The 14,751-nt window shown below is 31.9% G+C and overlaps 1 protein-coding gene across 1 annotated transcript; it reads right to left on the bottom strand.

Moving 5' to 3' along the window:
- Positions 1–4,365: 4,365 nt before the first annotated feature.
- LOC134283448 (uncharacterized) lies at positions 4,366–9,559 on the bottom strand. Its single transcript, XM_062765891.1, has 8 exons — positions 9,411–9,559; positions 8,950–9,292; positions 8,354–8,697; positions 7,916–8,119; positions 7,419–7,578; positions 6,992–7,114; positions 6,642–6,789; positions 4,366–6,102 (listed from the first exon to the last, which is right to left on the bottom strand). The coding sequence occupies exons 2-8, from the start codon at positions 9,228–9,230 to the stop codon at positions 5,881–5,883; spliced, it is 1,482 nt and encodes a 493-aa protein (XP_062621875.1). The 5' UTR covers positions 9,231–9,292; positions 9,411–9,559; the 3' UTR covers positions 4,366–5,880.
- Between the last annotated feature and the right edge of the window lie 5,192 nt (positions 9,560–14,751).

Genomic DNA, 14,751 nt, shown 5'->3' with positions numbered 1-14,751 from the left:
TCTGCCAGTAACCTTAAACTTGCAAAACTGTCTTAATGACACACCTTTAGACCATAAGCAATTTTTAGGTCACCGTGACCTATTGCTATCCGTATTCTTTCATCGTTGTGCATTGTGCGTCGTGTGTTAACATTTGAACATTTTCAGCTTCTTCTCTGCAACCACACAACCTTTTTCAACCAATTTTGGAATAAAGCATCTATGGGTCAAGGGGAACAAAAATTTTGAATTTCATGGTCCCCCTTGGGACCTAAGGGGTGGGGCCTAAACCACTAAAATTGATGCAATTTTTTAAAAAATCTTCTTTACTCCTGCACATCAAACAGTCAAACTGTTGGGATGATTGTAATCAGCATTGAGTCCTCTACCAAAATTTTGAAATTCATGGATCCAGGGGTTATAGGACTGGGCTAAATAGATTATTTAGTAAAAATGCATTATTTCTTTGCAAATATTCTTCTATGGGACTAAGGCTGTGGGACGAGGCTCTAATGATTATACAGTGAAAATGCATGAATTCTTAAAAATCGTTTACTTTGTTCCTGGGTATTATGCCAATGATCAAAGTACATATTTACGTTAAAGAAAGGTGCCTCTTTCAAAATTGTAAATTTCAGGGCCCCTGGGTCAAGGGTCCTGGGGTGGGGGTTGGGGAATACAAAGTCTGAAAATAAATTAATGCTTTGAAATCTGCTTTAATCAACCATTTATGGTGAAATAAAATTTATGATAAAATTCCTAGAATTTTGAAATAAGGGTCAGTGGTTTCTTTTGGGGTGGGGTGCACAACTGGTTATAAAGTGGATATGCATTTTCTCTTTGTTACTCTGAGTATTAAGTAACCAAAGTAAGCATGCTAAGTGTATAGTTATGATAAGCAATGGTGCCTCATTCAAAATTGTATGTGAATTTGAATTTCATGGCCTGGTCTGGTTTAAAACACAGTCCAAATTTAATTGTTGGAAAGTTGTGAGATGATACTCAGGTGACCTATAAGGCCCGAGTGCCTCTTGTTCTGTCAAGTGTCAGCTTCCAAGAGTTATTGGCCAAACAAAAATTCTAGAAAATTTCTGCCATGGACCTCAAACTTTCCCAAATGACCTTAAGTCCCAAGGTCAAAAGAAACGAGTCGTAAGAAATTTTGTGTCCAGTATGAACTTTGAATGTTTCTCCTTTACAAAAATATGGACTGGATTCAAATGCATGGACAACAAATCAGACAGACAGTCAATGTAATTCCCATTTACACCCCACCCACCAATGTTTATAAAAATGCCCAAGGGGAGGGGGTATTATACTTCTTTGAAAATAAGCCTTTAATAAAGAGTTCATTAATCTTTCTTGGGGCATACATTCTATAGATTCATGTCCAAGGTGAGAACAAAAGTAAATTACATCCCAAACCCCCATCTTCAGTAAATAAGTGTTGTCAGCGAGCATCATCTATTGAAGGACCAAGGATTCTAAAATTGCCAAGACAACTTGGAGGAGCAATTTGATTCATGGTTCTCTCGTTCATAACATCATAATTTTGATAAGCTAATTATGTCCTTGATATTTTAGTGGTGTTTTATTTTATGAAAGGCAGCATTTTTTTGTGTGGGAATAAACATGTCAGATCATACAGTGTATAGAACATTGACAACAGTAAAATTAGAATGATTATTCAAGTTGGAATTCACAGGGAAACAGATTACACTAGTGTTAGATAAGACAGTTTTCACTGTACATGTACTTGTGTTTCAATGCTTGTTGTGCTTTTAATATTTAAACTGCTTATTGAATTTCATGTAGTTTCACTTATGGCTGTACAGGGTACATATATTTTTACTCCTGATTATAACTGATTAAATTTTTCAAGTATTTACTCATTAAATTTATTCCCATGTGTGTATGATGCAGATCTATAAGAGTTATAATAAAGGCTGCATTTCATTTCCAGAATTTTTAGAAATTTTTCACTTTTCATTTCAGACATTTCAAAGTTTTCATCTCCAACATTTTCAGGTAGTGTTTTTTGATAATGGAAGCAGGATTGAAGAATTCACTTATGAAAAATTTAATCTAATAAGAATAATTATAGTGTATCAAATGTCTTGGACATAAGTTCGATTCAGTCGTTGACATTTAATGTAATCAACATGAATGGTAATGAAAAAAATTCATGCTCATTGAATTCTTTCTCTTTAGTTCTACATGTACAGGTCGTTTATAGACAAAATCTTTATGTTTAAATCAATATTTTGAAAATGTGGTTTGAAATTAATTAATTTTTTGAAAATTCCATTTCCACCGTCTTGGTTAACATATTAAATTGCACGAGAGATACCTTGCAAACATTCAGGAAATGAAAAGAAAATGTTGGAAATGAAAAGAAAAATTGTTGGAAATGAAATTTTAAAAAATGTTAGAAATGCTATGCAGATTTCCGGAAATGAAATGCAGTGATAAAAAAGGAATGACAGTCTGCAACTTAAGAAAGAAATACAGACATATATATACTGTTCTCCACAAGTATTATACCACAATTGTACTGAATTAAGTTATTGTAGTCAAATATTGCCAGGCTGTTAATTTATTCAATTATAAATGGTAATTAATCCAATTTTTCCTCTCATGCTTTACAATGTTGGCAAGGACATTAAGCTAAAACAATCAATCAAACTTCATCATCTTAAACACATTGGTATCAAGAAAAAAAAAGAGAGATGTCAGAAGAATTTAATGATAACAGATTTTAAGAAATAAAAAAAACAAAAACACATATCATTGGCTTTTCCATGTACTTGAGATATGATCCATTGTTGAGATTAAAAAATTCAACTGTTTTCTTCAGCTTGAAAAAGATGTATAATTTGGAACTGCAACAAAAGAATGAATCAGAAATTTAATTATTTTATATGCCACTGCATGAAAGAAACCATGAGGAAAATTTGTTTTATATAGTGTGTCAAATGGTAACTACCGGTATATGAAATTTATGTCAAACTTTTGTATTAAATTACAAGCATAAGATGTACATGCATGTATTTATATATGTGGTGTAAAAATAAATTGGAATTCTAAAATTTTAATTTTTATTCCTTTTTTTTAAATTTACATTTGTATATATATAGCAGACTCTACATTACAGCACTCAAACTCTTTCTAGTATTATTAATCTCTTATAAAACACTAAGACATTTGTACCTCATTCGCTTTATTAAATAATTTAGCAATGTACAGATATACAAGCATTTCAAACCAAAATATTATAAAACAAATGAAAAAAAAAATCGCCTCAACTTAGATGAAATCATAAGACATTCCAAAAATCTGTTTGGATTACTGCAGTATACTATTCAATTGGGTAACGCTTCAGCTTAATACTTTGGTAATCTTATATGTCAAAAAAAAAAAAATGGATAAATGGCCACACGCATTATCGCAAGCCATGGGATTTGTTGTCATTCTATCTGTAAAAGAAAAAATTGACAAAAAAAACCTCTGGCTTGTGATGGTAGCCTATACAGTTGACAATTTTTTATCTGTCGAGTAGGAGTGTAGTCTGTGGATGCTCCAGATTTGTGTTTAATATTTTCTTTTCTTATATTTGATGTACAAATGTACCTGTACATGTTTATGACTTGACAAGGCACAGTTAGTCTTATGAAATTTTTTAGGTGTCACAATTAAGGATTAAAATGGAAATAGCTGCATCAATGGTGTATGATAGGGCTAGTCATATCATACTGTGCAGAAGTTCTCTCTGGGAAAACATGCTTGGGCCACAGCAATTTAATTTCTTGTTTGTCGGACATCAGATGACAAAAAATATTATTATACTTTCATGTTAAATACTAAAATCTGATTGGTTTAGACGCAGTTAACAATCCGTTCTATTATCCTCAGCCTTAGCAACACACGTGACAATGGGTAACACAACGGTAATGTCACTTGCGTGGAAATTATGCACGTACGGTTCACCGTAGAATTCTCAAAACGTCAGTTGTGCGTTTGAAAGAACTGGAATAAACTTGACGTCAATAAAAGCTTGCGTCCGATGTAGCTTACTCGAAAACAACATACGACAGACGAAACATGCTTGCGAGTGCAGAAATAACGATAAATTTAGATGATAAAGGACTCTTAGAGTATCAAATAAACAATAAAGAGGTCAGTAAATCTTTTTCGAAGTAGCGTGGAGTTTGAAAGCTTTCTAAACGTGAATGTAAAGACGATCGACGATTTTTTTCCTGACATCATAAATCAAGAAGACATTCAGTACATGTATAATAAGATAAATGGTGCCTATTTGGAGGGTAACAGTTGAAATTGACACCCCAAGGAAAACCATTGTCAACCCCCTCCGCTGACGCGTCGGTTGACAATGGTTTTCCTTGGGGTGTCAATTTCAACTGTTACCCTCCAAAACAGGCACCATTTATATACTAGCGGGCTATTACACTTGTATCACTTTTTAAGCGAAATTTTTAGACAGAACACAAAAAAATTTAGCAAACAATTTCTTTTCAACTTTTTTCTGACTTGTAAAAGTAAGCAGACTTAAAATACGAAAAATAAAGTGGAAATAGAACAGAATTTCCCCAGTATGGGAAATTTAATTTTATTTGTATAGTTTTGTTGAAATTGGAGTGTGCAGGTTCATCCATCCAAAAATTAAGTTGTTGTGTTCTTGGATAGTTTATCTTTCAACCTTTGAAACATATGTGTAAAACACAACTGAAATATATTTTCAGTCCATCTCAATGTAAGTGAGTGTTCTGTTTATTATTATATGATCTTCACCTTAGTTTAGCTGAAGAAAATACATGATAAATGTCCATATATATGGCAAACTAGTGGAAAGATTTTTGCATATAAAAAATTAAAAAAATATTACATGCATTTATTTTTGTTAAAAAAAGAACATATTTTTCTAGAAGGTAAAAATAAAAAAAGCAAATATTTATAAATTTATGTACATGTATAAATGAACTCTAAAGGTAATGAATGGAAGAATGCTAAGACATAAAACAAGAATACTCTTCAATCTGGTAACTCAATGATTTTGTCAATATTTACGACCATGGAAACATAACATGAAAATCTATGACAAATAATGCACAATGTATTTATCATCATTCTTCAAGCAGTCCTTATTCCAATATTAATCATGAATGGAATAACATTCTTCATAACAAATGACAATAATTCAAAAATTTGTATAAATCCATGTAGATGGTACAGACAATAAAACTCAGGTATATACACATACATTGCACACAAAAACCCTACACTAAACAGTTTATCTATGGATCTATTTAGATACTGGTAAGTATACATATCTACATGTATCTGACATTTGTGCATCTCATCAAATATTGTATCACCTGTGTTGGATAACAGTATCCAAATCACCTGTAAGCATTTGAACTAAAGAAATTACAAAAGACATGTACTATCATGTGTATATAAGCATAACCTTCCGACTGCACTAAGAAATGCATTCATAAAAATAAATAGATAATAAATAGATAAAAGAGATTTTGGCAAATGTTATAGCATAAAGAAATAGCAAAATATCTAAACTTTCACATGTGAGTAAGCATGAAAAAATTTAATTCATATTAAAATCAATAAAATGGAATTAAATTACATGTTTCTGTTTTTCTTCCCTGGAAACATCTTTCATTAAGGTGTTAATGTTCTTCTTCAATGCCAATTCATTTCAATATGAACTCTGATATGTAGGCAGATATACTTTTAAAAAGCCTTTTTTTCATTTATACATTCAAATGACAAAATGATTTTCTTGCTACTATGTAACATGGTTGTATTCCATCTGAAATTTCTAAATATTTCCCATGGTAAATCTCAGTCATAAACAAAAGGTACAGATCACTTCAATTTCAAACTCTGAGTTGTCCTGATATAGCTTAGTCTCTTTTTCTTATGCTTCAGGCTGGTAAAATACAATCTCTCGCTCTCTTGAAGATCAAAGTACTGATGTAACTCAAGGCCATATGCATTCAGCCGTTTGAGTTCACTGAAGCGTTGCCGAATGTTCATATGGCTGATTTCTTCCCACAGTGACAAGTCAGAGATCATCTGGTCCACACCCTATAGGAAATATTAAAATAGATATTAAAAATCAAAGGATTAAATCAACCATTGGCCATACATTGTATGTCCCTTAGATAATCATAAAGTTGCCAAAAAAACCTAGTACATGTACTTTCAATTATTACATGTAATAATCATTTGCATTTTTATTATAACATGATGCAAAAGTAAAGTGTAATATATTCATATACAGTCAAACATTCTTATCTCAAATTTGATGGGACAGAGAAAAGCTTTGGGATACATGTATCTATAAGGATTCAAAAAGATTGAGGTTAAAAATACACAAAGAAAAAGTTGTCAGGACTTCAATATCTATTTCATTTGTACAAGATATCAATTCGAGATACTGAAGTTTGACTGTATACTTTTCATCTATTCTTTTAATAATAAGCTAAACCTGCTTGCAGAATTATTCCTCATTTAATATTGTAAATTTGTAAATATAGAATAACACCCCCTCCCCTTCCTTTTATATTTAAAAGTGTTCAAAATTATCTAAAAATATATGGTATAAAGTTTATAATTCAATTTACCTGAAGGACTGCAGTATCTAGAATGATTGACAGCAACTCCCAGAATTCCTTGTCAACGTCGGTATACAGGAAGTTGTATGAATCAGCTTTCAGATATCTGAACATGGCCTCATTTAGTGATAGAGTCTGTACATTAGTAACAAAGTTTCTGAAATACAAGAAAATCTTGTTATAACTGGTACGATTTAAAATAACAATATTCTATACTAAATAAAATCCCTACTTCTGCAATGACACAAATTTATACCATCATACTGTTCATTCAACAATAGTTCATGAATTTCCCAGATGAAATCATCTTTGAAAAGACCCCAAAACAGTCCCCCCTCTCAGCAGTTTTTGTCACATACCCTCCATTATTGGTCCTGAAGACAGTAACGTCCCCTTCCATACCCAGCTCTGATCCCTGTATCACAAACACATCACACGAGACCTGGTCCTTAAACTGCACAGTAATGGGGGATCTGGACTCCCTGAAAAGGAATGGTTAAGCTTTGCATTCAGACATGCACTTTATAAATGATGGTTTTCTAGTGAAATGAAGCATTTTGCAATCATTGCCCTTGAATTATAAATTTAAAATATACAGCAAGTATTAAAATGTAATACAATGTACAGAAAAGCATTACCATCCTTTACACCTTGGTTAAGCTTATAATATTTTACCTCTTAAATAGACAAAATTTAATGTTAATTCTTTTTTTAATACATTATTTTTAATTCTCATACATGTAGTTCTCAATTAACACCCACAATAATATTTGAGTTATTCCTTACTTGATGATGACAAGTTTACAGGGTTTCCGGAGCTTCAAGACATCCATACAGAGATCTAGAATGGTTTTGTCTGATATGCTGACATGATTGACTTCCTTGCATTGTGAATTTTTAGTGTCCAGATAACCTTCCAACCTTTTCATCTCATTTTCATAAGTACCTGGTAATTAATAAATTCAAGCATGCACCTTTAAAGCCATTATCATTTCTGATCATCAGAAATAAGTGTGATTTCTGTCACTAAGAAAAAAATCTGCAATATTTACAATTGTGTTTAGACTTGAAAAGAAGGAAACAATATTCAATAACTTTAAATAGATAATTTGCAAGTGAAATATATGGTCAGTTTTCAAGTTCTCCATAAAACAATACAAAAATGAAGCAGAGCAAACACAGACCTCCAAAACATCAGAGGTGGGATCAGGTGCCATGGAGGAGTGAGCATCATATTGCTTTAAGCTCACAAAACTGAAAATATAAATATCTGACAATCTTACCATCAACAGCGGGGGGATACATGATGAATGCCCTTGGACTTGGAGATTTGATCCAGGACATGTAGTACAGGCAAGATTCCATGAGGGTGACTTGGAGACAGAGTTGATTTGATGTAGCGGTGTGGTACAGCCTGAAGTTGGCCTTGTGAAACAGATTGTAGAGAGTTCGATACCAAGCATACAAGTAGTCGTCATCTATCTTATCTGAAAAAAAATCAATCAAATGTGTTACATCCTACAGTTATATAATAATTACATTGAAAGGATCTTTCCTTTAGCTTTAAAAAAAGTTGTTTTTCTGTAAAAGTCTTTTTTTTTACTTTAAAATACAGTGAGCGAAATTAACGGTAGACCGATAGACCAAATCTATAGAAAATTCGACCGGTCTATAGCAAGGCGAATATATATTATATATTAAATGTCCAACCAGTCGCTTACCAATTAAAACAGAGAAGTAGACCTGATTGACCCTCTTCATAATGCCATCTTTTATGAGATAATACAGCAAGTCATAGGAACGACTTGGGTCAAGGACATGCTCTATTTTTAGAATGTCAACTGATTTATGCTTCAGGATGGCCAAAGCATTATTTAATGTCTGCGTTTCATATGAGTTGCGTGAAAAATCAGATGGATCATTTGGCACAACAGCAGATCGAATGAAGTGAGTGTAGTTGGATTTGGTCATGAAGAAATCTAGTGGAGGTTTTTCATGGGAGAAAATGTACACATTGCAGGAAATGTTTCTAGCAATTGCCTCTTCAAAGTCATAATTTGAAGGCCTGAAAAACATTGCAATAATTGAGTGACATAAATTATAGCTGAAATAATGAACAAGCATTTTACACAACTGAGCCTCAATTTTTTTCCATGACAGATCTCAAACTCAAAGCATGTAAAACATTCCGAAACTTACATTTTTATCAAAGAAAAATACACAAGTACATACTTTAGGAAAAGTACAGGAAAAGGAGGGGGCTTTTCAATTAAACTAGCAATATTTAAAAAAAAAAAAGTAAGGAGTGTTCCTGTACCCTATGGAATATATAACTTTTGGCAATGATGTATCCATGTTGATTCCTCCATCTTGTTCAATACAGATAGGCCAACTAGTGGTGTTAGACAACGTCAACGTATTGTTACACATGAAATGGTATGCCGTAATGAAGCGCATTAGCCTCTTGGCTTCACTGTGTGCATCTGCCAGGACCTGAAGAGGGCTGTAAACATCTTTCATGTACATCACCTGGACACTGCAGTATACAATCACGGCTAAGCCTATCAAGTAGGCTAGCGTCTTCTTCCTTCGATTCATGGTCAACACTAAACCACACCTCCGTGAATTACTTCAGCCCATAGTTTGATTAGTAAAGGATTCTAAAATAAAGGTGTTTCAATGAAAACATAATATAAACAGAGGGGTTTCAGTACTTTAAAATTATTATTAGTTACACTGTTCACAAAATAATCAATAATTATAAATGCCTGAAATTACCTGCCATTTCAAATGATTTCCGATCTTCTTGTAAGAAAAACTAGACTAATTCATTGTGCCACGGGGTTGTGAAAAAGAATAACTGGTAGATGTTTTCTTTCACTGAAAATCTTTTTTTCCTCCAATTTATTCAGAACAGCTCTTCAGTATCGGAGATTCTAATGGTCAAAGAAAAACTGAAAGTAAGAAATTATTTCAATAAATACTGCATATTTAGCTAAAATTATTTATTTATTTTATTAATGTATCATTAGATAAATATATGGACAGACATTAAACTTTATAAAATAATTTTTTTTATAATTTAATCGCCATAGATACGTTTTCTCTTTAATAAAAAGAATTTTTTTCGGGATCTCAACAAATTATTTTATTATGGTGATATAGCATATTATTCTAAGTACACAGAGTACGTAATATTTAATTTTTATGTATATATAAATTAAAAATTTTCATAAAGATATACTTTGATGGTTTTTTTTTCATAACAGACGAATAAGAATAAATCTTTACAATATTTGTATTGATTTCTTTTTATTTCTTAACAATTTTTTTTTAAATTAGTTTTTTTTTCTTGTGTGTGTAGGCCAAAATTTAATCTTCTCAGGTTGATGATATATATTTTAAAATATTCAAGTGATCTCCAGCTACCGTGAGTGAATTGTTAAAACAACAACTAGGACCAGGTTTATCTTGTTATACATTATAAAGACGCCGCCGGTAATTGAAAAGATAGGAAAATAAAAATCTAAAAGGTATCGTTTGTTTATTGGTAAATGAAATAATTACAAATCATAATTTTATATAATAGTAATAATTTTCCCATCTCATTCAATAAAATATAAAGGTTTTCAAAATGTTTTGATTGATTTTCTCTATTTTTCCCCAAACAGTTTCAAATATTTTCTTTTTCAAAAAGTTTTAGCATATATTCCTCCCTGGAAATGTTACGTTTCCAAAACATTGTAAATAAACATATTTTACAAATGTTGCGAGATCCCTACATGTAGATTTTTAAAAAATACCATACTTTTAAAAAAAAGAATATTAAATGGTATAAACAACATGATTATTATATCATGTATATCAAATGCTGTAATAAGAAATTTATTGCGGGCGGTTGATTTTCTCGGCAGGCGTGCTCCATGCCGCATGCAATTTTCCAAATACAAGATAAATTGTTATAAAACTGTTATACATATATAAACATAAAAACAAAAGTTAACAAGTTTTATTTCATTTCCTTAACAAAATATATAGAAACGAAACATGTTAGCCCAAGTCCCGATGTTAACCCAAGTCCCGAAACGTGTTGTTAGGTCCCGAAACGTCGGGGTCCCGAAACGTCGCGTTCAAATTCCTACCAATAGTCGATGAAAAAAATTAAATTTGAATTTCATAATCCCGTTTTTTTTTTTCTTACAATACAAACATAGGTTGAATTTATCTTATTTAAAATAAGGTTAAAAGTTACATTTCTCCCCCCCCCCCCCTTTATTGAAAAAAAAATTTAAGAGTGTATAATATCTCAAAACTATAAAAAAATAATTCCCCTCCACATACATCTATATGTCGTATTTGTAATTTTTTTTTTTCACGGTTATCTATCATGTATTATACGCACGGATAAAATATGTATACACTAAAGCAAGAAAAAAGTCACCCTGGAAAACGCTGACCCCCTGGTGAACATGAATATGTGTAAAATGGGTATGAAAAGTGAAAGATTTGAGGCAATAGAAGTCATAGACTACCCCCCCCCCCTACGAAATAGGTTTTTCACGTTTGAGCGAGATAAGGTTTTTTTTTTTTTTTTGCTTGTCTTTCTGGGATTGGAATTTTTTTTTTGACTGGGTGGACAAAAAATTTCTGGACCAGAAAAAATTATTAATAAACGCACGGAAACTGTAGTCCAAATTTTCTTGAAACTACCTATTCATTATTTATTGTTGTTAGAATTTTTAGCTATCACCTATTCGAATTGGTGATATCACCAATTCAAATTGAATAGGTGCAAACATCTTTTCACCAAGAAACTTAGTTATTGTGAAGAACCACTGGGCCAATTTTAACCAATTTTAGTACAAAGCATCCTTGGGGAAGGGGAATTTAAATAAATATTAGAAGGCTCATCAAAATAGGGTGGGGTCATAAAAAATCTTCTCAAGAACCACTGGACCAGAAAAGCTGAAACTTATGTGGAAAGCTTATTTGGGCATAATTATGCAAACATCTTTTAAAGAAACTTAGTATTGTGAGAAGTTTTTTTTTCAATTGCAAGCTCATTAATTCTGCTTTTACATAAAGATATAACTACACTCCGATGCATTGTATTGTAATATGCTTCACGTACTGTTTATTCAAGTGTGTTCTTCCAAAGAAAGGACTGGATGGAATAAGTCACTAGGATTGTTTTTTTTACAACGCCAGAGGCGTATATTTACATGATTTTATTGGCAAAGTCCATTTGCTGTGGGATACCCTATTCGGAAATAATGTCATATCAAAAAGTAAAATAGGAGGTGTACAATGGCCTTATATAATATCAGACAGACACACGAAGATCCCAGTCACTGAAACCTTCCACTTTTCAAGAGGGGGTATAAAAATAGTCTTAGCTGGCAATCCCTAAATTTTTATTTAGAGGAGGTTTACAGCATAATCAAGCATTATAAAATTGCAAGTAAACAAATCTTCTAATAATTGAAACTTTTGAATTAAACATACAGGGAATAAGAAATTAAGTTAAAAACTATGCTACATATGTACTTTATGACACTGGACTACAACAAAGTGTCAGTCAAATGAAATTTATCAAAATTTGGTTGATTTTATTTATGGTTTAAATGTCCATGATTTGGTTGAAAGTTGACAATTTTACAAACTCGTCCAGGTTTTTTTTTTCATTTAGTTTGAAAGACCTTGTGAGATTGTAACATTTATGTCCGTTTTTCCTAGGGGGTACTCATAGTGATGTTTCACAAAAAACAAGCACCTAAAATATTCAATGCATAGATGCATGATACATGTACATTATAGAATAGAAGATTGGAATTGATTTCGCTCGAGAACCAAACTGAACCAAAATTTATCTAATTCAAAATTTTAATACGTCAGTACATAAAACGAAACTGAAAAAAACAAATCGTTGTTTGCATGAAAAAAAAAAAAATTAACGCCCCATGCCAGGCTCGAACCAAAAAATTCTCGCTTCGAGCGCACTGAATAGGTAGCCTTCTTAAGCTATCACCGATATTAGAGGATTTAAAAAGGACAAAGAAGCACCACATTCACACATTTGGATTTTTAAAAGTTCATTTTTCATTTCATTTTTTAAAAATGTGTATTCGTTTCTTTGAATTCAAATACACACAAATAACGTTTCAAAATCATGGAGAGAAGACCCAGAGATATTTTATTTAAAAATATACTATTTTTAACCAAATGTTTCTGGCCAATTTTCAAGTTATTTTTTAGCAAATCAAAGCTCAATTTCGGGAAAATATTTTCCTTTCCTGCTGCACAGGAACCCGATAAATAAAGAAAATGTTAAAATATCATGTGACATGACTATAAAATTTTCACTTTTCATTTACGCCCTCCTAGCCAATCAAAAGCGCCCTGTTCTTTGAATTTTATTTAAAATAAGGTTGAAAGTGACAATCTTTCGTAATTTTAGCCGCAGAACTGTAGCTAAAAAAAATATACTGACAAACCGAAGAGCTACAGTGCCACACATTGAAAAAAGTTATATTTATTGAGCACAAAAAAGCACTGTTTTCAAAGATTCGTTTCTCCGTGTTTTTAAAATGCCATTTCAAAATGATACTAACCGCGTATCCTTAGCATATTTTCACTGTTTCCACAACAAAACATTCCTTTTAAAACTGTTATTAATAGCCCTCCTAGCCCTGAAATTAAGTTCATCGAAAGAACTATATGCGGTATATTGCATATATTTGCCCCCACAAAAGTCAAATTTTGAAAAGTTCCTAAAATGTTCTGAATTCAATAAATTGTATGAAAAAATATAAATTAATAGAAAAAATTATAGTGTCAAAGCAGTGTATTCACAATTTTTATTTTTATGACGTCACAAACTAGTCCGATTTTTTATCCTTTTTAAGAAAGATGACAAAATGGATAAAATTTCAACAATTTTAGCTTTAAAATTTATCGAGCGCAAGTTTGTTCAGGAACAATACTGACATATTTCATTGATATTATCATATATATATTGATCCTTGCGCTCGGTTTTTACTCAAAATATCGACGTAATGTGTGCATTTTTCTGTAAAGTTCATTAAAAACTGAAATTTACGTCATGTTTGTGACGTCATTACGTACATATGGCGTCATTACTCATGAAAATATTCAGTGCTTTGAAGTCAGTATATACTCCCCTGTTTAAGTACTTAATTAAGGAATGAAGCTTATTTCAACTCTGTTATCCGATATAACATAACTTGGTTTACGCTTTATAAACCGCGAAGCGGTTAATAAGAAAGCGTAAACTGCCCCAAGTTTTGTTATATCGGATAACATAAGTTGAAATTAGCTTCATTCCTTATAATTTAATTTCTGTGTAGACAATGAGACAATATTTCCTCCGGAAAAAGGCTTCAAATTGAGCATTATTTTAAAAGTAATTTTTATTTGACAATTGAAGTAAGAAATTAAACCAGGGCCGAGCGCAACTTTTGTTCGCAATAAATGTACAGTTTTTGTTATGGTGTCACCATTGCTCTCTGGTCGTCCATATGCACCCCGGTTTTTGTTTTTTCAGACCAGCAAGATACAGATCTGCAGCTATTTTCTTATATTAAAAAAAATATTTGAAGAAGAGACTGATTGGAATATTTAATACACATTTTCGAGAATTTGATAAGAATCTGCTGTGTAGTGCTTATTCGGGTAGCTAATAGTGAAAAACAACTGCGCTTTCGTGTTTGACTAAAGAGTAAACATTTTGAAACTCAATCAATCTAAGTAACGTTATCCTTTGTAGGACATTCAAGTGCGCTATTCCTCAAGTCCTGCATAACAGCACTTATATAATAAGAACAACTCACACTGAATTCCAGCTCAACACCCACTATGAGCGCTACTTACTCATATTGCAACATCTAACGTCTTATATAATAAACGAGCTTGTTCCCCATTAGCTATGACTAAACATTTGCATAATATAAATCAGCAGAGCGAACATCGTTTTGTCTGCGTTGTTCAAAGGGCCATAATTTTATTATCGAACTTTGTATCCAACTTACCTTATGCAAATTTTATAACATATAATCAATCCCAAGTGAAAATTGTATATGAAGGCTGTCTTCTGGAAGGG

The sequence above is a fragment of the Saccostrea cucullata genome, unplaced genomic scaffold (genome assembly GCF_032062105.1).
Source record: "Saccostrea cucullata isolate Sc308-1 unplaced genomic scaffold, CSIRO_AGI_Scuc_v1 ctg527, whole genome shotgun sequence".
Taxonomy (NCBI): domain Eukaryota; kingdom Metazoa; phylum Mollusca; class Bivalvia; order Ostreida; family Ostreidae; genus Saccostrea; species Saccostrea cuccullata.
Note: the sequence above shows the minus strand (reverse complement) of the source record. Positions and strands in the feature narration are given on the sequence as shown.